The following is a 26244-nucleotide window of genomic DNA, read 5'->3' on the forward strand; positions in this document are numbered from 1 at the left end:
AAATGCAAGGATTATTTTATTTATTATAACATTGATAGACACACAGACCTCTTCCTCAAACGGTTCACACAAGAGGCAGATTCCAGCGGAAAGTTTATTATTAATATTATTTTTATAATTACAGGAATAGATCAGTGATTAAAAAAGTGCAGGTCAGTCCCCGAGGCAACTTTTCACAACTTTTCTCAAACTTTTCTTAAAGGTTTTCTCAAACCTTTACAACTTTTTTCAAACCTTTCTAAAGCTTTTTCAAACTTTTCTCTACTTTTTCAACTTGTTGAGAAAGGTTTTTTTTTGAAATTTGGCAGAAAAATACAGAAACACACAGAAAGAGAGAAATGAAGCAATACATTGATTGATTGTCGCAGTATTAGCTAGAACAGACCTTGTTGAAATCAAAACTTTATTTCTTTTTAACGAAAAAAGCCGGTGGTTTATTAAAAACCGCACTTTTAATTTAATTTTATTTTTGTTGTCGTTGAACAACTCAAAAAGTTGTTTTGTCTTGTTGAAAGACTTGGTAACACTGAATTATTCTTCTTGAGAGGGACAAAAAAAAAAGCACAAACCCTTTTTTTTATAAAGATACACCAAAAACTGTTCAAATCATGCATTGTAAAAAAAAAAGTGTTAAACTTTTGAATTTGTGTCTTTTCATTTCTTTTTTGTTTTTTTTTTCCTCTTTTTTGATAAAAAAAATGCCACTTTTTTGGTGTGTAATTTTCTCAGGAAAGAAACATAAACCGTTGTTGTACTTACTTTTTTTTGACTAGTATTTTGAATTAAGTATTCAGCCCTGTGCTTGGAGAAACCTTGTGCCGTGTGAGATTAAGTGTTTGATGCAGTTATAGGACGGACCAGGAGGGAGTACCACGTGAAAGAGATACTATTAATAGACCACATCGCTCGCTTCTCTGTGCCCACATTTGGTCAAGACTTTGAAGGATTTGGCACATTCCCAACCCCTCTTTAGAAAAAAAAATCAAGTCGGGTTTGTGGCGTACACTTGCTCCAGTCAATCAATGGCAAATCTGTCAATCGGGAAGCAATTTCTGCGCTTGATAGCTGGCAATATAACCCCCCACCCTCCCGTCCCCTCTCTCTCTCTCTCTCTCTCTCTCTCCCACTCCCCCCATTAAAAGGTTGCTAAAATTGAAGAGAGAATTTTTTGGTGGCAGCCGATCTCTCATTTGATACGATGACTTTCACATTGGGGTGGGGGCGGGGGTTCATCTCGAACTGGTTCACAGGATTCACTGGAAACACAGTAATGTGTATTTTTGTGGCAGCCAATTTGCCCAGAACCATGGCCCACATCAGCCAGGCAGTCAATAGCCAATTTTATTTGGCGGTTGTTAGCCTGGACACTGGGAGAGAGAAACTCCCTTCTCCTAGGGCCAAGAGATCTTTCATGTCTACCTAAGCAGCTAAATGGGACCATCCAAATGTCTCAACCAAAAGACAATGCAGCGTTCCCTCCAGGATTACGTTTGACCATTAGGTTTATCAGTTTATAGTCCTGACGTGGGAGATGAACCCATAACCTCTGACTCACAGGCACATCCTACTAAGCCAGGATGTAACAAGACACAACAGGTGTTTTTTTTAACGCTGCCTCATTTAATTATACAGCTGCCTTAAGAGTCTTAAGATGAGCTTTAAAGGCAAGCTGGGGGGGGGGAGAGGGGGAGTGGGAGTAGTTTGTGAGCGTGGGGGCAGAACAGGTGAAAGCTCGCCCTCCGATAATCGAATGTCCCACAACAGCCAGGCAACCATTGACCAATTTTATTCGGGTGATTGTTAGCCAGGATACCGGGAGAGAGGTACTCGCTTCTCTTAGGGCCACGAGATCCTTAGTGTCCACCTGACATTGAGGTGTTTGCAGAGCGGAGGGAACCGCCGAGGGAATGAAATTGATTCCTGTTGCGCGTCCCGACTCAGGCAAACAGAACGCCCAGGGGTACTCACGCGACTGATTCCATTCATTGATCATTGATAGCTGGCGATTCCGAGAGAAATGTGGGCTCCGGGGCCTGAGAGTGGCCACCAACCTGCCACTGGACAGCAGGTGTTTGCGACACTCATTGCTTCACCACAGACCGACTACCCACCACTTCCTGACCAGCAACAACACCCCATGCACCGCGCCGCCACCCCCCCTCCCAAACCAAACTGCTCATTCGTCTCACTGCTAGTTTATGGGACGTTGCTTTGCACAATCACCTTTGTGTTCACCTACAGAACACACACTTGGTGGGTTTCACGGTAAATCAAGTGAAGTACTTTGGGGTTATCTTCCCAACGTGAAAGTTGCTACGCAAAATACAAGGATTATTTCACAGACCGACAGTAAATCCCTTTCAGATCTGCAAAACCCCACCACGTAAATAGAAATGAGAAAATAGACAAAGCCAATTCCCAAGCGCTTGCTTAGGTTCCCAATACCCTCCACCGAAACCCGGGTGCCACTATTAGACCAGATTCCACCCAGTATTTCAGCTGTTTTGTCTTCAAAACTAAATCCCTGGCCTGACTGGCTCGGCTTTAGTTTCATGTTTAATGAGACTTTAAAGCACGCACATCACGAGACTCGGAAACGAGGATGTTCTGCACATTTTCGGACATCCGATATGTAACGCAGAAACCCGGAGCTCCAGAACGCAGACGAGAAGGAACTTTCCCACACAGAGAGCAGAGAGAGTGCAGTGTCTCCGCAGTCAGTGGTCGGGAGCCTAACCATATGCACCTTCAAAAAAAAAAGCCTGGACACCTGATTAAGAGAGAATAAAGTTGGGGGATATACGGGAAGGGCTGGTATATGGGACTAGGGATCAGGTCTAGGATGGGCATTGGCTGGACTGGATGGGCTGAATGGCCTGTTCCTGAGCTGAACTTCCTATCAATCCATTGTGGACTTGTGTTCCCTAACACAATGCCACAGCTCCACCTGGTGGTGAAGAGGAGTATTCAGCAGAGCGCCCCCTGGTGGTCATATTCTGTACTGGTCGCATTCAGGGCTTCAAGACTCGCCAATCATCCCTCGTGTCATGCTTATGTCCATCATCAATTCAAAAAAATCACCTATAATTAAACGTCGCTTTAGTTGTTGCAAACTCCTGCTCACTTTAAGATTTATTTGTTCTGCAAAGGGATTCGGTTTGGAAGCAACCGTCAACCTCAGCCCCCCCCAACCGCACCACCCACCGCTCTTTCAGTGACTCAGCTGTTAAAAGCACCACAAACCGCTGAACCGAGTCACGCTAATTAAGTTTGATTGCGGAGGATGGGAAATAAAAATAAAATAATAATTTGGTCCCTCAATTCACGACGCTGCTGTGAGTAATTGGCTGCTGCGTTTCGCCTACAAAATACACACTCAATCCACTTTACAGTATATTCTGGGAAGCGCTTTGAGACGTCTCAACGATGTGATAAGGCGCTGTATCAATTGCAAGGATTATTATTATTATTCTTCAGTGACCCTGCTGGAGGCATGTTTGCTTGTGTTTTTCTGTATGTGTGTGTGTGTATGTCTGTCTGTCTGTCTGTCTGTCTGTCTGTCTGTCTGTCTGTCTGTCTGTCTGTCTGTCTGTCTGTCTGTCTGTCTGTCTGTCTGTCTGTCTGTCTGTCTGTCTGTCTGTCTGTCTGTCTGTCTGTGCGCATGTATGTGTATGTGCGTGTGTGACTGTATGTATGTGCATCTGTGTGTGTATCTGTGGTGTGTATGTGTGTGTGTTGCTAACATTCACTGTTGAGGTTTGCATGAGAATAACATGCTCTGGATCACAAGATCAGTTCAGATAAAGAAGCCCCTTCGGCCCATTTGATCTCATCCCTTCAGAATCCCCACCATACCGTCCCCCCATCACAATGGCCAGTGTCCTGACCTCAACCACCATCCTGACAACCCTGGACCTGGATCCTCTTGTGCTGCTGTCTTGCTTTATTCTGTTAATCATCGCCCGAATAATTTAAATATTACAAATAATAATGATAACAATAATTTGGTCACTCAATCCACGACTGTTTGTGGGACGCTGCTGTGTGTAATTGGCTGCAGCAGTTCGCCCACAAAATACACCGTCAATTCACTTTACAGTGTATTCTGTGAAGTGCTTTGAGGCGTCTCAATGAAGTGATAAGACTACGTAGTGGTAGTACAGTATTATCCACCTGAACAGGCAGACAAGACCTTGGTTTAACATCTCACCTGAAGCACGGCACCTCCAATATTGCAGCGATCCCCTGCCCCCAGCACTGCATTGGAGTGTCAGCTGAGACTATATGAGTTCAAAGTCCGGACATAGGGGTTGACTCAGAGGTGAAGGGGGGGTTGGGGTTGGGGGGGGGTTGGGGGTTGGAGATTGTGCCTATCATTTGCTGTTGAAACATCTGCTGGGAGCTTTGCCAGGCTGTGCGACGTGGCCTAGGAATGTGTGGCAGCCGTTGCGAGATTCTTGAGCAGCTCCACACATTGCTGGTAAAACCACAAGCTTGTCAACTATGATGGATTTTGTTTACTTTGTCTGATGTAATATAAAGGGGAGACTCAGGGCAGATTCCTCACGTTCCCTCCCTCCACTCTGTCCTTCCTGTACACTGACTGGCTGACTGACTGATTCCTTCCCCTCTTTCTGGTTATCTCCCCCACCACTCGCTTTCCCCGCTGTGCTACGTAATCACTTGATTTCAGACCCTGTCCCATTGAATTATCATAATAAGACGGACTCTCTCTCTCTGTCTCTCTCCTGACGTATTGCCCGGTGCTGGGCACCGGATACCCACCGGCAGCTCACCTTGTGACCTTTCCTCAGTCCTCGCCAACCTTTATGGTCACCCAATATTCTCACACTCGGACTCTCTTTCACACTCTCACCGCACACACTATCTACACAAGCACGCAAAGTCATGTTCACTCGCTCGCTCACGCACATTCATCCGTTCACACACTTGTGCACAAACACACTTTAATTGGCATCGTCTCCGCCATTTGGTTCATCGCACTGTGCCGTGTGCGTGGAGGAGGCCCGGTGTCCTGACCTCAATCACCTTTCCTGGTGTATACTTCCCGGTTATTCCCGACCCAGTGTCTGAAAGAGCAAATGTTCCATTTCTGGTTTTACAATGGGGGTAAAAGGCAGGTCACCTCTGTTTAGACTGGGTATTGCTGTTAATTGAACAGCTTTGTGGAGCAGACAGTGTATACAGTGAAACCTCCAGGGAATGTGCCTCCTGCTGCAGACTGAGCGGCCTGTGGAATCGTGGGCTCATGCCTTGCCCCAAACATGTGGTCACAGTGACTCCCAGTCGGCTTCACACGATTTGGGCACAAAAGTGTCTTTCACGAGAAACTGTTTATCTCTTTGATTCTAATTTACTTTTTCCCCTCTAGGATTTCTGCCCCACGCCCGCACCTGACTTTGGCTCAGTGAGGCTCTCTCACCTCAGGGATCTGAAGCCACAAACTACTTCTCGGGCCACACGGTCATTAGCTTTTGAGCCAATGGCAGGAAAAACCTCTGGTAATCAGGGTCTCCTTAGAGCTGAACTGGCTCCAAGGTGAATTGCCTGGCAATGGAATATAAGAATCGAGTCAGCCCTCTGTGCCGGTCTCTAGTCCGGTTCCTGAGCCAGGCAGGTCTGCAGTATTCCGCACTCACTGCTGATGACAGCACAGCCCGGCCCGGCTCATCGACGGGACCTGGATGTACAGACCAGTCACTGGGGGCAGGGAATTCTCCCCCTCAGCTCCTGTTAACCCTGCAGCCAAAGCCCTAAGGGGTAGTGGTGGTCCTAGCTGGACAGGCAGCGGGAAAGCTTGGCCAGACATCAATATCAATGACAAGCTGTTTGTTTTTAGCTCATTAGACTCTACCAGTTACTCCCAACCCACACTCTGGGGTCCCCAAGCCTTGGCTCTTGCCAACCTGCGCCTGATACTTTCTGGAATTAGGTAAGCAGGATGTGTCCCTCCAGGGGGAGAGAGAGCGCATTCCATTCTATGGATTTCCATGTCATTCTCAGTTTGGTTTAGATATTCTCAAGCACAGTGATGGGTTCCCGCATGTGCCAGATACCCAGCTGAGCAAAAAAAAGAGTGACACTGGGGGTGAGAGAAAGTGAGAGAGAGACACAGGGTGTGAGAATACTGGGAGTGAGAGAGAGAGAGAGAGAGACACTGGGTGAGAGGGAGACACTGGGGGTGAGAGACACTAGGGGTTAAGAGAGAGAGACGCGGGGTGAGAGAGAGTGAGCGAGAAACACTCGGGGTGAGAGAGAGACACTGGGAGTGAGAGACACTGGGGGGTAAGAGAGAGACACTGGGGGGTGAGAGAGAGACACTGGGGGTGAGAGAGAAGGAAAGAGAGACATGGGGGTAAGAGAGAGACACTGGGGGCAGTGAGAGAGAGAGAGACTCTGGGGGTAAGAGACACTGGGGGTGAGAGAGACACTGGGGGGTAAGACCCCAGCTATATCAAGTCAGACTATCTGAGTTCCCTGGTGGGTCAGTGGTTCTGAACTGTTTTTGAGGCCCTGAAGTGTTTTATTTGGATTAATCTTGGCCTTTTGAGTTTTGAGATCAAATTTCGAAACCCGGGCCAGTCTGGCAGCCCTGAGAGCAACAGCCTGTCTTTCGCAGCTTCTCCTCTCCTCTTTTCTCCTTTCCTCTCCTCTCCATCCCACTCCCCTGTCCTCTCCTCCACTCCTCTCCCCTCTTTTTCTCTCTCCGCTTGTCTTCGCTCCTCTCCCTTCCTCTGTCTTCATTACCCTCGTCTCTTGAAAAAAAAGATACACGTTACAATATAACGCTTTGAGACGTCTCAACGACATGATAAGACGCTATATCAAATGTAAGGATTATTATTTTATTAAAATTCTCCACCATTCGTCCACTCAATGTTATCCACTTGCTTGTGAATGGAGTTCAGAGGTGAGGTTGACGGTGAAATGTCATGTTAACGGAGAGATCTCTGAGTTGCGATAGTTTCAACAAACTCCACGTTTCTAAATCAGCTGTTCTGCTCAGTGAAAGCTACAACCTGTCATGACAGTGAAATCCAAACCCTCTCTTTTAAACTAACAATTCATTTTACTTAAAATTTTTTAAAACTCTGGGCTGATTTTTTTCAAATAACGTGAGCGCAGGAAAGATTATTTGCTGCACACAATCCTACAGCACAGAAGGAGGCCATTCGGCCCATCATGCCTGTGCCAGCTCTTTGAAAGAGCTATCCAACTAGTCCCACTCCCCCCCACTCTTACCCCATAGTCCTGTTTGGCAAGCTTTCCCACTGCTTATAATAATAATAATCCTTGCATTTGATATAGCGCTTTTCACGTCGGGAGGACGTCCCAAAGCGCTTCACAGAACACACTGTAAAGTGAATTGACTGTATATTTGTGGACGAACGCGGCAGCCAATTGCGCACAGCAATGTCCTACAAACAGTCGTAGATTGAAAATGACCAATTTATTATTGTTTTGTTTTGGAGGATTATTATTAGGCTCTGTGTGGAGTAAGGAAACTTGCCCAAGGTTTCGCCCTCTGCCTGGAATTGAACTCAGGTCTCTCACTTGCAAAGCGAGTGCTCCAACCACTGAGCTACTGCTTGTCCAGCGAGGACCACCCTACCTTTCCAAGTATCTATCCAGTTCTCTTTTGAAAGCCACTATTGATTTGCTACACCGGACGTAACCTTCTTTTACCCTGATTTTGTCGACAGCCTTGTTGCTAGAGGGAGAAATGGTGTAGCTGACATCCAGCTGAATATTACACAGCGATGGTTTAGAAATGATCTGTGCAATGCAGTGAATTAAACGGACATCGCCCACACCATTTGGCAAACCCAAAACCCAAAACCCAAACCCAAGCCTGTTCTATTTTGTCAGCATCACCACCTCGCCTTTAAGTGTATTTTATCGGATTAATTTTTTTTCAAAAATCTTTGCATTCAATGCTTCGTCTTATTAAAATATTTCAAGACGTTTCACTGGATTTCACTGTGAAGTGGAATGGCTGAGTGAACTTTGTAAGCGAACGCAACAGCCAGTTTTCGCACATGGAGTGAGTGACTGATTTTATTCGGGGGATTGTTAGCCAGAACGCTGGGAGAGAGAAACTCCCTTCTCTTTTCAAGCAGTGCCGTGGGTTCTCCAATTAACCTGGACAGGCATAGATGGCACCTCGGTTTAACGTCTCTTTGACACCTCTGACAATGCAGCAACCCCCCCACCTCCCAACACTTCCCTGGAGCATCAGCCTAGACTGTGAGCTCAGAGTCTGGATGTGGGGCTTGAACCCACACTTATGAAGCCTGTGCACGTCTCACTCAGGGGCGAGAGAGCTACCGACTGAGCCAGGCTGACACCGATTGCAATGCCTGTGCTCAGGCCCCCAAGTCATTGAGATCAGACCAGACTGAACACTCGGTCCTTGTGCCTCCACTTCCACCCGAGGGAGTGAATTCATGACCTGAGGCGTGGGCGGAGGCTTCAGTCTGTGTCCACAGTCTCTCGAGGTCAATGTGATGTGTGAACAACGACAACTTGCATTTATATAGCGCCCCTCACTCCCCCAGGATAGTGTCCCAGAGCCTCAATCCTGGGGCCGACCCTTTTAATGATCGGGAGAATTCAAGAAAATAAATCGACGCTTGTTTTATAACAAGAAAAGCTAGAAAAGCAGTGGGTCGGACGTGGAGAGTGTGTCCTGAAAAGTTTTATTAGCGCTGGGGATTGTTCTGGCAAGTTCGGATGTTACAAGGAGACTGACGCAGAGACTTTCAGATAGTCAGTCCTTGGCGTATCGCCACCGTAGCCTCTAAAATAATCCTCCTGTTCGATATAGATCCTTTCACATCAGGAGGACATCTCAAAGCTCTTCACTTCACAAGGGATTTACTGCAAAGTGTAGTGACTGTGCATATTTCCAGGCGATTGTTGCTCTTGCTTGCGTGAGCTGCCCTGTGTGTGTAGCAGTGCTGAGTCTGGCTCCAATGAGGGAGTCAGGGCAAAAGTGCAATCACAAGGGAGAGAAGAGAGGAGAAGCATAGAGTCAAGATAATTGGCGACAGAACCAGAGGGGAGATGAGGAGACATTTTCATTCACGGCCTGAAAGGATGGGGAAACAGATTCAATAACAACTTTCAAAAGGGAATTGGAGAGGTACTTGAAAAGGGAAAACTTGCAGGGATATGGGGAAAGAGCGGGTGAGGGGGCCTGATTGGGTAGATCTTCCTAAGAGCCGGCACCATGGATGCCTGTGCACCATGGGCTGAATGGCCTCCTTTTGTGCTGTAATATTCTATGATTCTAAGCCAGCACGGGGTATAACCAGCAACCTTGTATTTAGGTTTTCAGAGGTGTTTTCCCAGGGAGGGGAGTTGAGTTCCCTGACTTCCCCCCAACCCCCAAACCCCCAAACCCCACCTCCAACCCTCTCTCCTGCTCCGAGTCTGCATCTCTGGAGTGATTCCCAATGTGCTGTCATCTTTATTTTCCTTTCTCTGAAGTTCCTGGACCCAAGAACCATTGAGTTTGCTTTTACGAGCTGCTATCAGATCCCTGTCTCTCTGGTTACACTTACAATGGTTCACTGGGCAGAGCAAAACCTCAGCCACCCAAACACTGCCAGATGTGCTGTGTGGCTCACACGCGCTCACGCTCTCTGTCTCCTCCATAGACTGAGATGTGCTCCTGCCTCATTCGCTGTGGCTTAGGAAAGAGAAGAGAGGGGATGGGCTATATGGGGGGTGGGTGGTGGGGGGGTGGGAGTGGAAAAGGCACTTTCTTCTTCATCTCCTTATGCTAAAACTTAGAAATACAGTGAGAACATTCTCCGCATGTCCACCATCGTCCACTAATTCCTCTGACTCTTCCACCCACTGTCCCCAACTGCCCCTGTCCCCCCTCCTCCCATCCCCTCTGCCCCCTGCACCCCTACAATACCCCAGACAAAAATAACTGATTTGTATATAACAATGTGCCTGGGAACCATTCGTCTTCCGCTCATAAAACTCACAAGCCAGCGGATCTGGGTTTGATTCCCGGGCAGGGCAAAACCTTAGGCAAGTTTCCTTACTCCACATGCCTCTGTTTACCTAACAGTGACTTGGAACCCGGCTGTTAGTCAATTGGCCAATTTTGTTCGAAAGGGGTAATAACCCGCTCAAAAAGAAACCACAATCCACGACTGCTTTGCCCAATTGGCTGCTGCGTTTCACCCACACTCAATTCATTTTACAGTATATTCTGATGTCTCAACAATGTTAAAAGTCCTACATTAAATATAAGGATTATTATTATAACAGTCACTTCACAACAACAACAACAACAACAAGATTCCATTTATAGAGCGCCTTTCACGTCTGGAGGACATCCCAAGGCAAGAGCAATGTTTCATGAATGTGCCCGAAGCATTTGACTGAACGATTGCAGGTGAAAGCCAGGAAATATTAAAACATTTTGTCACACTCACTAACACCTTAAAACTGTGCCCCATTCATCCAGCCTCACAGGCACAGACAGATATTTATATCCATGAAACATTACATTTTATAATTTATGTCTAGTTACATTGGAAGGGTTTGATTATGTTCTGCATATTATTTGAGAAAATAAATTGCTTCAACGTACAGTGAGTTTGTGGGTGGGGGGGGTTGACTGGGCTCTTTATTACCTGGCGTATTTCAGGGGCTTTGATGTTTGAGGACTGCTCTGAGAGGGTCAGGAATATTCAAGATGTATCCCTCCATTCTGACAGAGGGTCGTGGACCCGAAACGTTGGCTCACTTTCCTTTCTCCTTTCTAGATGCTGCCTGACCTGCTGAGTGTTCCCAGCGACTTCTGTTTTTGTATCCCTCCATGTTGTTTTGTGCTAATAACTGTATTTTAGACAAAACCTAAAACATTCAACCACGATAACACACCTTGATTTGACCCAGTGCCTCCCTTTACCACATTGAGCTGTCTCAAAGCACTTCACAGGACTTTACTGTGAAGTGTAGTGACTATATATTTATAGGCAAACGCGGCAGCCAATTTGCACATGGCAATGTCCCACAAACAGAAATAGAGTGAGTGCCATTTTTATCTGGGGATTGTGTGCAAAACACATCAGCTTTTCTTGGGAGATGGACAGTAGTTGGAGAGTGGGAAGAGAATCAAGGGAAGGTGTTTTTGAGGAGGACAAGTAGGAGAAACAAGTAGCTTCAGTGGCTCTGGGCAAGAGACATCTCTTCAGAATTTCTGCTCCTGATTACTACTCCCCCTCCCCTCCACCCTCCCTCTCCTGGGACGTACGTGAGTATGGACATGGGCAAAGACAGGATCATCACAGGGCTGTGATATTGGCTTCAGTCAAATAATCTGTTGACACACATAGAAGAGACCTGACTCGCACACAAAGAACAAACAACTGGAAAGGGCTGTGTGTGTGTCTGTGAAGCCATCCCCCAAGTGATTTTTTTACTTACGAGAAGCAGCCCGGTGTCCTGCTGGAAAACTGGGTACCTGAGCTAACATTGGCAGCGCTCTCCCCTCTGGTTCAGGAGGCTGCGCGGTCAAGCCCCTTGTTTGGACTTAGAGCTCACAGCCAAGGCTGGCAATCCGGTACAAATTAGGCTGAGGGCTAGTTTGGGAGGAATGCTGCATTGTCAGAGGCGTCGTGCACTGCGTGAGACGTTAAACTGAGATCTGTCTGCCTGTTTAGGTGGATGTTAATAATCCCATACACTTGAAAAAGAGAAGGGAGTTTCCCCCAATATCAGGGCCAACAATCCTTCAAACAAAATTGGCCATTTCATTCACAGCTGTTTGTGATACATTGCTGTTAGCAAACTGGCTGATGGGTTTGCCAACAAATACAGTCACTACACTTGATAGCAATTCCCTGTGAGCCGCTCTGTGATGTTTTTGATATTGATGGCATTGTATCAAATGTAAGGATTATTGTTATTATAATTAATGAAAGGAAATCATTGGAACAGAGAATGCTCAGAGGCTATTTTCCAATGGCAGCTCTTTATTAAACAATGGTTCCCCGCCAGAATAGACAAGCCAAGGAACCCCTGGTGAATGGGAATGATGAGGTCAGATCTGGCCACCCCAGCTCTTGCTAAATTAATCTGAACTGCAGAAAGCTGAGGTGTTTAACCCAATGAGGGTTTGCCAATAGCAAACCGTATAAAATGCTGATTTCTCACAGGTCCACATCTTGGACATGATATTGGGAGGTCAAGGGTCTTTCACTCAAGATCTAGCAGGCAGAGTTATACTCATAGAAGCAGGGATTCTTGCCACTCAGCTCCCGCTAACCCTACAAGCCAAAGCCCTAATGAGTGGTCCTAGCTGGAAGAGAAGCGTGAAAGCTTGCCAGACTGCGATATCAATGGCAAGCTATGCAGTGTTAGCTTGAAACTCCAGGAGTTACCCCCCAATCCACAGTCTGGGGTCTCCAAGCCATTGGAATCTGTGCCTAATACTCTCTTGAATTGGGTAAACAGTATGTATTCCATTCCCAATATAGAGGAAATTCCTATGTGTGGGCGGAGTACATATATGGAATTCTGGTTTGGATACTCTTAAGCACAATGATTGGTGTTTGTATGTGCCAGAAACCCGGTGTCCAAAAACAAAGTAAGTTGTCTGTAACTAGAATCCATTTTAAATAAGAGTAATAAGAATATTTCTTGTCTTTTGTAAACAAAAGAGTGGTTTCATTGATCAGCAGTTAATGCAGCAAGGAATAGTTTACTAATAATATTAATAATAATCCTTGCATTTTACATAGCACCTTATAACGTCTTTGAGATGTCTCAAAGCTCTTCACAGAATATAACATAAAGTTGATTGTATTTTATGGGTGAAACAGGTTTAATTCAATGTACACATGTTTCAGTTGAAAAGGGAAAAAAAAAATTTTTTGTTGCAATAAATTTGGAAGAGTACCTTATTATCAAAGAAAAATTTTAAACTCAAATTTAATGGCACTTGGAATACCCCCCTGACACACACTGGGGTGGCGGGGGGAGGGAGGGGAGAGAGAGAGAGAGAGAGAGAGAGGGAAAGGGAGGAAGAGAGAAAGAGTGAGGGAGGAAGGGAGGGAGAGAGTGGGGGGTAGAGAAGGAGGGAGGGAGACAGAGAGGGAGTCAGGTGCAAATCTATAGCTTGGGATCTGCTTGATATAGAGCCATGGTGTCTGACTAATTCAGTTCTTAAGGGGTTAAAGAATGACCTCACTGAGACTCGAAGAGCGAACGAAGAGATGTGAAAGTTTCAGTGTTCCTCTGGCTGGGAAGGAGAGTAGATGTGGCCAACGCTCCAGTCAGGAGAGAGACATCAGTTTGCCGGCTTTATTTAGTGCTGAAATGGAAACCCTTTGCTTGTTCCCTTTTGCCTACAGGATGGGACCTCTTCTCGCCCTCCTCTGCTACTTGCTGTCAACCTTTGGGCTACCAGGCGCAAGAGCCCAGCAAGCTCAAACTCAAGCTCAAGCCCAAGCCCAAGCTCGGAGCAGGGTGTGGAGACAACGCATCCAGTGGGAGAGCAATGGACAAGTGTATAGCTTCCTCAACAGTGGTGGTGCTTACCGACCCCGGGTTAGCGATAGCCTCACAGAGCCCCAGAGTGTGTACCTGAGCAGGGGTGGAGGGAGTGGGGCTAGGGGACGAGGGAGTGGGAGTGGGGCTGGGAGGCGAGGGGGTGGGAGTGGGGCTGAGAGGCGAGCGGGTGGGAGTGGGGCTGGGAGGCGAGGCAGTGGGAGTGGGGCTGGACGAGCGGCCAGACCCTCTGGGACCAGGGTTGTGTCCCCCAGGTTAGCCGAGCACCCTGGGTGGGGGCTGCAGGAAGCCCGCGGAATCTCAGGATCCCGGGGTGTCAATTTCACGCAGGGGATTCCCTCCCCGGCAGGTGGAGGTGTGAGTTTTGCCCCAGTGGGGACCAGTCAGCAGCCCGACTCGGGGGCACAGAGCAGCGGGGGTTTCCCCCCTCGCCCCCCTCCTTACCCAGTAGCGGGTGAGGGAGGCGATCTCCCACCCAGCGCCTCCGGCCAGGAGGCCCCGAGTGTGAGGAGCACCCGGCAGATGTTGGCAGACGATCCTCGGAATCCCTTGAAGAACCGGAACAGCGTGTTTTACAACGCCTACTCCTCGTCCCGCTCCTCGAGACCCGTTTCCCGCACGAGACAGGGCTACGGCACCCGGTATTTCCAGAACGGTAAGTTCACTATATAAAAAAAAATTTTTCAAGCTAATAATAACAATAATAATAATAACATCAGCTCGTTGAGGCGTCGCAAAGTGCCTCACAGGATATACTGTACAGTGTAGTGACTGTATATCTTGTGGGCGAAATGCGCCAACTAGTTTGTGAATAGCAAAGTCCCCACAAACCGTCATGGAGTGAGTGACCAATTTTATCTGGGGCATTGTTGGCCAGGACACCAGGAGAGAGAAACTTCCTACTCTACCTGAATAGTGCCACGGGATCTTTAACGTCCACCTGAACAGGCAGAGGGGACCTTGGTTTAACGTCTCATCCGAAGGACGACACCTCCAACACCTCCAACAATGCAGCTCCCCCCCAGCGCTGCACTGGAGTGTCAGCTTAGACTGTGTGATTCCAAGTCCCGACTTGAGGCTTGAACCCACAACCTTCTGATTCAGAGGCGAGAGAGAACGCTAGTACTTAACTCTAGTAATAGATTTAGTTCAACCAGCACTCGTGTTATCAGAAAAATAATATAATCCCTGAATTTTGACAGAGCGCCTTTTACCCAGGAAGGATGTCTCAATGTGGTTCACTGTGTACGCCCTTAAAGTGTAGTGACTGTGTGTTTTGTCAGTGAAAATCTTCTCACTGCAGAGGTAGGGCGTGACCCAATTCTCCCATTCCCTGGCTGGACGTCAGCGCCTGGTGCAGACAAGGGGTCTGTTTGATACCGCTTGACACCACTGTCAAGAACTCTATATATTCAAGTTGTTGTTGTTTAGTGGCAAAAGGCCTCCTAGTGGGAGCTGATGCAGAAGATGTTTGGGGAACCAGTGGAGGAATGTTACTGAGTTATTGTACGCATTGCTGTTGCCTGTACAACACTTGCTTCATTTCTGATCAATAATTGTCCTTTTCACGTCGGGCGGATGTCTCAAAGGATTTACCGTAAAGTGTAGTGACTGTGTGTTTTATTTTGTGGGAAATTTGCGCACAGCACAAACAGCCATGAAGTGAATGACCGTTTTTACCTGGCGGGGGGGATCATTGGCAAGGACACTGGGAGAAACTGACACGAAGACGAGAGTGCTACCAACTGAGTCAGGCTGACACCCACTGACATTTTGGCAGTTTCAGTTTGTTGCAGTGTGAAGCACTTGGAGATGTCCTCTCGATTTTAAAGGCTCTGTACATCTGTATAAAGCACTCTGAGATGCATTCCAGCGTGAAGGGCCTTATATAAATTCAAGTTGCTGTTGTATTAATTGTTGTGTAAAGCGCTTGGAGATAACTTTTGAGATGTTTCACATTTTGGTGTGACACGCAGAAACCCATGACCGTGCTTAAGAGTAACCAAACTGGACTGAGAATTCCACATATGTGTGCCACCAACAGATGGAAATTTCTCTATAATACTTTCCGTACATTTTTATGTGAAAGGTGCTGTGTAAATGCGAGTTACAAAAATGGCACCAAAAGAAAATACGTTTTTAAAGGAGGAGGAAACAGAAAGTGAAATACAGCAAGTTTAAGGAAAGAGGTGAAAAAGCCGACTTAGGATGGCAAAGAGGAAAATATCTGGTAAGAGAAGTGATAAATAGTAAGGAGTTTGACGCTGAGCCGGGGAGAAAGGGCAGAGTCGAAGAAAAAAGTCTTCAGGTGTGATTTCAAGACAGGTAAAGAGGGGGAAAAGTGGGGGAAAAAGGGGCAGGGTGGAGGGGACAATTATAACCCAGGGCCAATGCTTCACACTTATTGTGGTGTAAATGCTGTCTGATTACAAGTGAGACACTAACATTTAAGTGTATAACATCCTGGCTGCTCTGCGCTGAATGGAGCATTGTGTTTTATTACAGAGCCAACATGACCTTACACTGGGATAACTGGAGCAGGGAATTGCTCTGTTTTAAAGACGTCAAGTAACGATTGATCGAGTGGTTATAAAATTGTTTGTGTGTCTGTTCCAGGGCTGCCTGATTTGATCCCGGATCCGTATTATATTCAAGCCTCCACGTATATCCAAAGGCTGCACATGTACGCACTGCGGTGTGCCGCTGAGGAGAACTGTCTGTCCAGGTACTGGCCATGTCTGTGTGTCTCAGACTCCAGTCTAACTTGTACAGTGAGGCACAGAAACCTTTCCGTTATTTGATTCAAGTTATAGATCACATACAGCCATCTCGTTTTCCTCGTCTTTCTCTGTCTGTGACTTTGATCAGAACTCCAGGAAGCTCTCATTTCTCCCAAACTCCCAATTCCCCTACACATTCCATCTTCTTCTAACCTTCAGACTGTGAACTCCTCACCTCCCTCACTCTTCCCTCCCTCCTACACTCTACAATACTCCTCACCTCCCTCACTCTTCCCTCCCTCCTACACTCTACAACACTCCTCACCTCCCTCACTCTTCCCTCCCTCCTGCACTCTACAGGGTTTTGAACCCGAAGCCTGGCCTCACCAAACCACCATTTTCTGATGATCCCGTCTTCTCTCCTGCTCTTTCCAACCTCGAGGGTGTCCTGTCCTGCACTATGTGACCTCAGGCCTGAGTTAACGGGAAAATTGTGTGAAATTTTGGAAACAACTTTGCTTTGTGTCTACCTGCTTCAGATCTGCCTATAGGTCAGGAGTGAGTGACCTCAGCATCCGGGTGCTGCTGCGTTTCCCCCAAAGGGTCAAAAACCAAGGGACAGCAGACTTCCTCCCCAACAAGCCCCGCCATACCTGGGAGTGGCACAGTTGCCATCAGTAAGTGCTGAATCCTCGGTGTGTTTGGGAAGCTCCCGGTGTGATATCAGAGACAGGTTGGGACCACTGACTGTGATACCTGAAAAGCACTAAAGAGCAAAGAATTGTGTCCCTGTCATGGGTGTGGGAGGGAGTAAGGACCATTTCGCCCACAGAAGACAAAGTCACTCCAATTTACAGTATATTCTGTGAAGCACTTTGAGACATCTCAACAAAGTGATCAAGTGCTATATCAAATGGAAGGATTGTTATTATTATTTTTATTAAGAATTGGCTGTGAGGTATAAACATCAGCATGGACTGATTGGGCTTAAAGCCTACCTCTCATGACAAGACCTTCCCTTTTGACTGTATCTACGGTCACCTCCCCCTCACCCTGGCTCGGTGTGGAGCTCCACCACTGTCAAGCACTGTGGTGAGAGGCGCTGTGCAGATGTAAGTTGTGATTGACTACACCTTGGTTCTCCCCAGACACTTTCATAGTATGGATGAGTTCAGTCATTATGATCTCCTGGAGGCTACGACACAGAGGAAAGTAGCTGAAGGACACAAAGCCAGCTTCTGTCTGGAGGACACGATGTGTGATCCAGGGTTCAGCAGGCGGTACGCCTGCACGGCACACACTCAGGTAAAAACACACTCAGCATATTCTAGTGACGGTCGTTCTTTATCCTTTTATACATTGGTCTCTGTAGCAAAGATATGCTACAGATTTGAATGTGATACATCCAAATACAAATTGGATGGATTTCTTTCGGAAAATAATATTTTGGGGCACAGTATTACGAGTAAGTTAAGACATGATGTATAGTAAGTGTAGTGTGGCTTGGAAGAACCAGGCAACTTTGGATCTAAGGTTCCCAAAGCTTTCCACTCTGTTGTAGATTAATCCATGCAGAATTAATTGTTATCAAAATCTCCTTTATTGTAGCAAGTGGCTGCCAGGATGGTAGAAGGTGGACTACATGGACCTAGGTGTTGTTTTCATCTACTATTCTTATATTCCTATATGGGGGAGGGGAGGGGGTGCTCTCTCACTTAATGGGGTCGGGATCCTGGGGGCTAGTGAGGATTAGGTGGGGACTTGCTTGACCACTCTAACATTAATTTATGTTCCAGAAGTACAACTAAACCACTTTCCTCTTCCACGTTCATTCCATTTGCCTTGTCAACAAGGTAAATGTTTCGAATGAGAGACTAGTTGCTTTGTAGAAAAGGGAAGTGGAGTGATGTACCACCAGGAACATCCTCGGTGTTTGAATTCTAACTTGATTCTGATTCTGGCTTTTTGTTTTCAACTCCATTTCGGAGAAGAGAACATCCTGCTCCAGGCTGCACAGATATTCTCACTCCCTGAACATGTCCTGGACTGTGCTTTTCTGGTATAAGTGGGGAGAGTGGGTGATATTCACTGCAGAGTTGGGATCTGATGGACATGTTTTTCTGATTTAATAGCTCCTCATGTTTGTTTCTGCAGGGATTGGGACCTGGTTGCTATGATACCTACAACGCGGACATAGATTGCCAATGGATTGATATCACTGACGTGCGCCCTGGGAACTACGTCTTGAAGGTACTCTCCTCGCTGTCAAAACTAGCACCACACAAATGTTCAGAAACCAGCATTATAACTGCAATTAACAGAGCATGGAACGATAGCAGCCAGTTCATATACTCTAACACCCCCCACACAAGAACAAGATAGGACAACAAATCCTGGAAGGGACTATTATTTGAAAGGAAGGAAAATAATATGTATGGAAAATGAAAAGGACCTGGGGTTCCTCTGATTGACAATAAATTGAAACTCTCCCAACAATGCTCTGTGGCTTGAGTAAAGCAAACCAGATATTGGAATGCATCAAAAGCTTAATAGCAAGCCGAAATGGCCGGGTAATCCTGCCACTGTATAAATCGATTGGTGGATTACTTTCTTAATCTTTAAAAAAAAATTGGGACTGTTTGTGGGACACTGCTGTGCGCAATTGGTTGCCACGTTTTGTCCACAAAATATACAGTCGATTCACTTTACAGTATATCCTGTGAAGCGCTTTGAGTCATCTCGAAGACGTGAAAAATGCTATATCAAATGCAAGATTATTATTTATTTATTATAAATCATTGATGAGACCATACTTAGGGACCGTAGAGTTCTGATCGCCGCAGTACAAGAAGGATATTGGAGAAATTGAGAAGATACAGAGGAGGGAAAACAAAATGATTTAGGGAATGGAGGGACTGGACCATGAGGAACGACTAAGTAAATTGAGCATGTTCACTTTGGAAAAGAGAAGATTGAGAGGCGACACGATTGCTGCCTTTAAGATTCTAAAGAGGCAAAGCAATATAGATCATAACAGGCTGTTTCAACTTGTCCAGAATAGTAAAACCAGAGGAACACGGCCTGTGATTGAAGGGGGTAAATTCAAAAGGAATCTACGCAAACACTATTTCAGTGAGCGAATAGTGAAGCTGTGGAACAGGCTCCCTAGGGAGACTGTTGAAGCAGGAAGTGTTGATTTTTTCAAACACAGATGAGATAGTTTTCTTTTAAGAAATAACATTATGGGCTATAGTACGTAGGTAGTTCAGGACATACGTGCAGGCGACAGCCAGGAAGGTGGAAGGCGAACTGGATGGAACTTAGGCTTTTTTCTTCTATCATTTCTTATGTTGTTATGTCCCCTAACCTCCCTCCTGCTCATAGTCCATCTAACGCCTCACTTTCTGTTTTTAAGTTTCACTTTAATTCCTGTGTGAAGTGTGCTGTTCAAATGGAAGTTGTTGATGAAGATGATTATTATCATTATTTTATTATTATGTTATTGCAGTTTTGGTCACTCTGTAGAGGTAGAGATAGTTTCTAACTGGTTGTCAGTGATGGGCAGCCAGACCAAAAACACTGTCACGTTACATATGAACGGATGTTACTTTTCTTAGTATGTTTGAACTTCCCAAAATAACTACTTTCTCCAGGAAGTTGATATTTTGTGCACTGTGTATCTTGTCAAGCTGTTTCTGAATTAACAGTCCCAGTTGCACTAATGATTATAGGAATGCCACATTTCACATGTTGTAGTCACTTGGTAGGATCATCATCAGACTGGGTCTCTCTTGTATTGCCACAATCAAACTGAATAGATCAGACTATGATCAGATTCACCCAGGCAGCAGGATACCTGGGCACAGGTTTAGGATGTAAAGCGCAGTTTCAGAACAGACACTAGGAAATACCCCTGGAGTGCTATTAATGACGGGAACAGATTACCAGGAAGTCTAATCTGCTTTGAGACATCTTCTCGAAGTCAAATGCGTTATTATAAATGTAAATTGTATGGTTCAAATGGGTCGGAGAGTCTTCTTTATCCAAACTAATTCCCGGGTTCAGCACTTGGTCAGTGTTGCTTTTGTTGTAGGTGTTGCTAACCCCAACACTCAGTGCCTGTGGGCTGAAGATTGAAACCATCAGTGATTTCACCCCTCCCCATCCGTAGGGAAAGTGAACAAAAAAGCGATGAGTGCAATTGATATTGATACCCTCCTCTCCCATCCCTTCCCATGGCTGATGTGAACATGTGAAGCACGGTCACTTGAGCAAGGTACAAACCCTGTGCCTGGTGTCCAGGTGGACTCAAAGAGTATGGCGTTTATGCTCGCATTCTAATGTAATACTAGGGTTGTGCTACATTGTCATAGGTGCCGTCCTTTGGATGAGAACTAAACCAAAGTCCTATCTGCCTGTTCAGGTCGATGTTAAAGATCCCATGGGACTACTTGAAGAGAGAGGGAGTTTCTCTCCTGGCCAACAATCCCCCAGATAAAATTGGCCATTCACTTGATTGCTGTGTGCAAATTGGTTGCTGGGTTCATCCATAAAAATACACAGTAAAATCATATGAAGCCGGTTCAGCTCCAAGGAGACCCTGATTACCTCCTCCCCAATTACATGGAATTACATGGACTATTACAGCAAAGAAGTAGATCATTCAGTCATACTAGTCCGTGCCATCATTGTACTCCACATGAGCCTCCACCTTTCTATTCCTTTCCTATGCATCATTTCCTGTTAAATGCATTAAATGCATTGGTGCTTTTTTTCCCTTCAACCACATCTTCCCCCACCCCTCAGACAGGAAAGGGTTTGTGTGTGTGTCTTTGGGGAAGGGTGTGTGTGTGTGTGTGGGTGGGTGGGGAGGTGGGGAAGGAGGTGTTGGAGGGGGTAGAGGGGGGATTTAGGAGCAAGAACATGAATTGGGAACAATCTAACTGTTCTGTACTGTTGGTCTGAGGCTGGTACTATTCCAGTTTAAGAGATGACATTAGGGTTAATTTTTCTAACACATAAAGCAATCCTTGATACAGCACCTGTAACATCAAAATGTTTCGAAGTTCTTCATAACAAATTGCTGTTAATTGTAGGATGTGTGTATTTGGTAGGCAGATGCGCAGCCAATTTGCAAAAAGCAATTTGTGTACTTTTCTCCAGTGTCCTGGCCAACAATTTTGAGGATTATTGGCCAGGACACCGGATAAACTGCCTATTGAAGTGTCACGAGATCTTTAATGCCCACCTCAACAGGCACAGATAGAGGCTTGGCATAATGTCCTATCTGAAGGCAGCATCAGCCTGGACTGTGATCTCAAAGGCTATTGAGTTCAGTCCTCTGTGGATTTTAGTGTTGACTTACCCTCTCCGAATTATTGCCGGTGACCTGGGCTCCTCCTCCAAGAGGTAGCAAAGCTGTCGTGTGGGACTCGACAAAGAAAGCGGAAACCTGTGAAAAGTTGCAGAAGACATTTAATTTGTTTCCCAGTCACATCCGGTATTGACATCTCACAAGGACCCTCTATTATCCCCATACAAAACAAATGACTCGCAACTCCTGAGAGAAAAAGAGAACTTTTTAGCGTTAGAACTTCATCACGTTAAAATGTCTTAAAGCACTTCACAGGTAATTACTATCGGATGTAGTGACTGTGTTGGCAAATAATTGTGGCAGCCATGAGGTGGGTTAGGTGTTTAGATTCACCCAAACAGCCATGCGGTGTCTGCATGTTGCCCGAATGTTGCCTTTGGTCAACAAGGCTCGGGACTGAAACAAACAGAATTAATAATAATATATTAGTAATATTCCTTGCATTTGATATAGCCCCTTATCACATTGTTGAGTTAGAAAAAATAAGTAGAGATGGTACAGATGTGATCGGTCAGTGGACACCTTCTGGACTGAAGAATTTTCTGTGCTCCTATGAAATTTAGTGAGTCATACCAGATTAGAGATAATAAGCGTGATCAGTTATATAATTTTCCTGTCTTGTAGGTTTCCGTCAACCCACGATTCCTGGTGCCAGAGTCTGACGTGTCAAACAATGTTGTGAGGTGTGATATTGTCTACACTGGGAACTACGTATCAGCTAGGAACTGCAGGATTACGAGGTGTGTGTTCTGGTGACTGACTTCAGGTCTGGGTTCAGGGGTTCAAGGTCCTAACAGGAATATTCCGCTAATATTATATAGCACCTGCCCAAGCCATTCAGCCCCACTAATCTGTGCGAGGCTTATATTCTACATGAGTCTCCACCTTTCAGACCCACGTCTCCCTCCCCCACACCCCTCTATTCCCTCCCTACTCTGTCATGTAAGCAAAAGAGTTTCTTGCATCTAGTAACAAATTGGTAACCCACAAGGGTAGACAATTATTCTTAGAGAGAGTCGGATTTGTAAATATCGGATTGGGAGAATCACAAAATGTCTCACCAAACTTAGAGTTGAATTGCTTCCAAGGTGACATGTTTGGCAATGGAATGTCAGAATCAAGCCCACCCTCTGTGGCAGTAGTGGTCAGTGGTCCAGTTTCTGAGCCTGGTGGGTCTGCAGTACACCAGAGGACTGATGATAACAGTCCAGGCTCATCAGTAGGACTTAGAAGGGCAGACCAGTCAACTCCTGTTAACCCTGCAACTGAAAACCCTAACTAGGTGGTCCTACCTGGACAAGCAGCAGAATGCTTGTCAGACAGCAATACCAATGGCAAGCTGTGCGGTTTTAGCTGGTTAGACTCCAGCAGTTACCCCAATGCACATTCTGGGCTCCCCCAAGCTTTGGCTCTTGTCAACCTGTTCCTAATACTCTCTGAAATTGGATAAGCTATTATCCCTCAGGGAGAAAGAGTGTGCATTCCATTCTAATAAATATTTTGGGAATTTTCATGTGTAGTTTGAATGCATAGAATTCGGTTTGATTTTCATACTCTAAAGCATGGTCAGCCGGGTGGTGTTAGGAGCCACTTAGTCATTCTCTCAACCTGATATTTGTGAACCAGTCTCTGGGAATAATCGTTCCCCCCATGTGGGTTACCAATTTCTTACTGAATGTAAGAATCTCTTTTGTTTTAGGGAGAGGGTATTATCTCTTGAGAGAAGGGAATAGAAGGGTGTGTGTGGGAAGGGAGAAGAGGGAGAGGGGGGATTAAGAGGGTGGAGATTTATGTGGCATATAAAATCCCACACAGACTAGTTGGACTGCTTGGCCCAACTAATCCATGCCAATGTTTCTACTCCACATGCGCTTCCACCCTCTCAATCCCCTCTCCTGTGCCCCTGTATTCCCTAATTGGCTATTCATAATGCAGCCTGACTCTAAATTGAAGTCTATGAGGCCTTGTGGTGTCTGCTGCTCTGTTTCTCTGGCCCAGTGTTTCCAGGATATCTGTAGCGTGCGATCAACAGAGAACGGAGAGACAGACACATGTTTGGAATGATTCTAGTCTAGAAAAAGGCACAGCCACGAGGCATTCAATTAAAGATCAGGGGTGATAAACAAAATCTTAATGCGGAGCAGATGATCTGATGGATTGCCGCTAGTTATTTCTCTTCCTCTTTGGAGATGTATATTTATGATTTGGGGAGAAGGGGTTGGAGGCAAGCACGGCTCCAAACAGCCTCCGCCCCTTCCTCTGGGAGGTCCTGGGCTCATGTCAGACCCACGCGGGTGAATTCCTGAGCGGCTGGACACGAGAGCAGCATGGGAGCATTTCCCAGCTATTCTCTCCTGATTACAAACACAAGCCAGAGGAAACAAAGCATCAAGTAGCACAATGCCGTTCGTAATACTGTACAGCTGAAAGTCCCTCTCTCTGCACGTAGCACAATGTTATTCTTAATACAGTGGAAAGTAGTCTCTCTGCATGTCTTCACTCTTTTCCTCCCTCTGCCAGTTTACTCTCTCTGTTTGCCTCTAACTCTCTTTCTCTCCGATGCTATGTGCATGCTTTGGTTTCCATGCATCTCTCTTTGGGTCTAGTGTTTGTGCATCTGTGTGTGTCTCTCTCTCTCTTCCTTCTGGGCCAATTCTTCAACTGCACCTATGGTCACTTCCCCCTCTCACGCCCCCCCACCCCCACCCCACTCCCTTGCTCTGTACAGCGTTGCCAGCTATTATCCTATGTGAAGGGTGCTATATAAATGCAAATTGCTGCAGTGCATCTTTCAGTGAGTGCATCACTCTCTCTCTCTGTTACAGCTTGTGCATATTTTCTCTGTTCTGTGTATCTGCCCATGACTCTATCTCAGTGGCTCTCTGTTCATCTCTCTCTGAGTCTCTCTGTCTCTGTGAGCTCTCCTCTGTAACTGTCCCAGGTTTATCTCTCTTATGAGAGGTATACTTCAGTGGGAGTTTATTCACATGCTAAGACTCTAGTTAATATTCTGACAATCTTATATTAATATAATTTTTTCTTGTCTTTTGTTTGACAGGTTCTGAGAACGAGCTGTTGGAACAAGCCCACGTGGAATAGTAGCTCTGAAATTGCATGTATTTTTGCTTTCTGCTTGTTTAGTGTTGCACTTATATTTAATGGCTTGACGGAGAAATGTGTTGAGAGGGGGACCGGGTGTTGGAGTGGGGGGGACAGGAATAGGGGGAGGGGGAAGGAAGGAGGGGGGAGGGAGAGGCAATGTTAACTATCGGCAGATCCAGCAGGAACCTCTGATAGTTCACTCATACATTCACAAATGTAACCTCCAGCATGAGTGTTCATTTTTCAGCCTCTGCCATCGCACCAACTCTCTCCCTCTTTGTTCATTATGGCCGGCAATCCTCCAGATAAACCTTCGTGGCTTTCTGTGGGTCCTTGTGCTGTGTATGTTGGGCTGCCTTGTTTGTCTAGAGCAATCGGCTTGGAGCCTTGGACTTCGCCTATCTGTATGCTAAACCTTTTATTCAATGGCCGGAGCGAGGGTACATCCTGGCTCTGGGGCAAATCAATCCTGTAGAGTCCGTGTGAAGACAAAAATAGAGCCCAACGTAAGGCCTAATAATGTTTACAATCTAACTTCTTCCCCTCTCAGGGTCACGCACCTGGTCCCTGAGCAGAAAAATCTACTTACCTGGAGACGTGAGCCACCTGCTGGTCTCTCTCAAAACTTTCCTTAAATAAATTAAGGAATACTTTAAGGAATATTGTAAATCTTACCCCCAAAACGCTCAGAATCTTTTTAGCTCTTTCGTCCTAAATACCGTATGCCTGCCTCAATACTATTCTTTGGGGCTGGTCAGTGCAGTGGCTCTGAAAACTGACCTTTAACTTTCAGGAGCTTGGCTTGGATCCTGCTCAGACTGACGGGATGAAAGTCTCCTTTGCCTTTTGGCTATGAGATAAGTTGAGGCCAGACACAACACATTTCTCAGTGAATGTAGAGCCACCTTGTTTTGCTCGCACCAAGCCAGTAAAGACACGATGGGCCAAATGACCTTCTTCTGTGCTGTAAATTCCTGTGCTTCTCAGGATGGAAACTAGGAACTTGCAGCTGGTCCCTGGAACAATCTACTGAGCCATCGGTGTGTAGAGAGGACAGAACAATGAGCTGGGATGTTTTTCCTGCTCCTAAACATACGCCAGTCACAGTCGGCCAATCGACTTTTCCCGGAGTATCTCCATGGGAAGGAAGGAAAGACTTGGGTGTAGACTCAGTGATGTGCCTCCAAAACGCTCGAGACGCCAAAGCCATTTACTTCCCCAAATAATCTGTCAAGGCTCCAAATATCCTGGCTCCAAAGCCCCGGGCGAACATTTCACAACCAAGGTAGATGCAGGCGCAGGTCACCACAAAGTATAGAGACAGTGGAGGACACTGTTGTGAGACAGTGTGGAGTCTTCCCTCAGTAGGAAATTAATTTACAGTCTTATTTCAAGTGGAAGCTTGTCATTGGCAACCCATCAAAGTAAATTTGATCCCATCAAAAGAGTCAGAGACAACTGAGGGAGGCTTAAATATTTTTGAGGAGA

At 46.0% G+C, this 26244-nt stretch overlaps 2 protein-coding genes across 3 annotated transcripts in view; one reads left to right on the top strand and one right to left on the bottom strand.

Moving 5' to 3' along the window:
• The window catches only part of LOC103188128 (beta-1,3-galactosyl-O-glycosyl-glycoprotein beta-1,6-N-acetylglucosaminyltransferase), a 44438-nt gene extending 43601 nt beyond the window's left edge, over nucleotides 1–837 (bottom strand). For both annotated transcript variants that reach the window (XR_488954.2, XM_007907975.2), the window contains exon 1: nucleotides 760–837. The gene's annotated coding sequence lies outside the window, so the exon portion shown is untranslated. The remainder of the gene's footprint in view (nucleotides 1–759) is intronic.
• A 12284-nt stretch (nucleotides 838–13121) lies between these two features.
• On the top strand, nucleotides 13122–24839 carry loxl5a (lysyl oxidase-like 5a). Its single transcript, XM_042342837.1, has 8 exons — nucleotides 13122–13654; nucleotides 13754–14215; nucleotides 16177–16285; nucleotides 16820–16957; nucleotides 17429–17585; nucleotides 18435–18530; nucleotides 22279–22394; nucleotides 24713–24839. The coding sequence occupies exons 1-8, from the start codon at nucleotides 13231–13233 to the stop codon at nucleotides 24717–24719; spliced, it is 1509 nt and encodes a 502-aa protein (XP_042198771.1). The 5' UTR covers nucleotides 13122–13230; the 3' UTR covers nucleotides 24720–24839.
• Nucleotides 24840–26244: the final 1405 nt, after the last annotated feature.

This window comes from Callorhinchus milii, unplaced genomic scaffold (genome assembly GCF_018977255.1).
Source record: "Callorhinchus milii isolate IMCB2004 unplaced genomic scaffold, IMCB_Cmil_1.0 Scaffold21, whole genome shotgun sequence".
Lineage (NCBI taxonomy): Eukaryota > Metazoa > Chordata > Chondrichthyes > Chimaeriformes > Callorhinchidae > Callorhinchus > Callorhinchus milii.

Coding starts and splice junctions, on each gene's coding strand:
- loxl5a (XM_042342837.1), top strand. CDS start 13,231: ATGACCTCACTGAGACTCGAAGAGCGAACGAAGAGATGTGAAAGTTTC. Junction 14,216..16,176: donor CACCCGGTATTTCCAGAACG/GTAAGTTCACTA, acceptor TGTCTGTTCCAG/GGCTGCCTGATTTGATCCCG. Junction 18,531..22,278: donor CTGGGAACTACGTCTTGAAG/GTACTCTCCTCG, acceptor CCTGTCTTGTAG/GTTTCCGTCAACCCACGATT.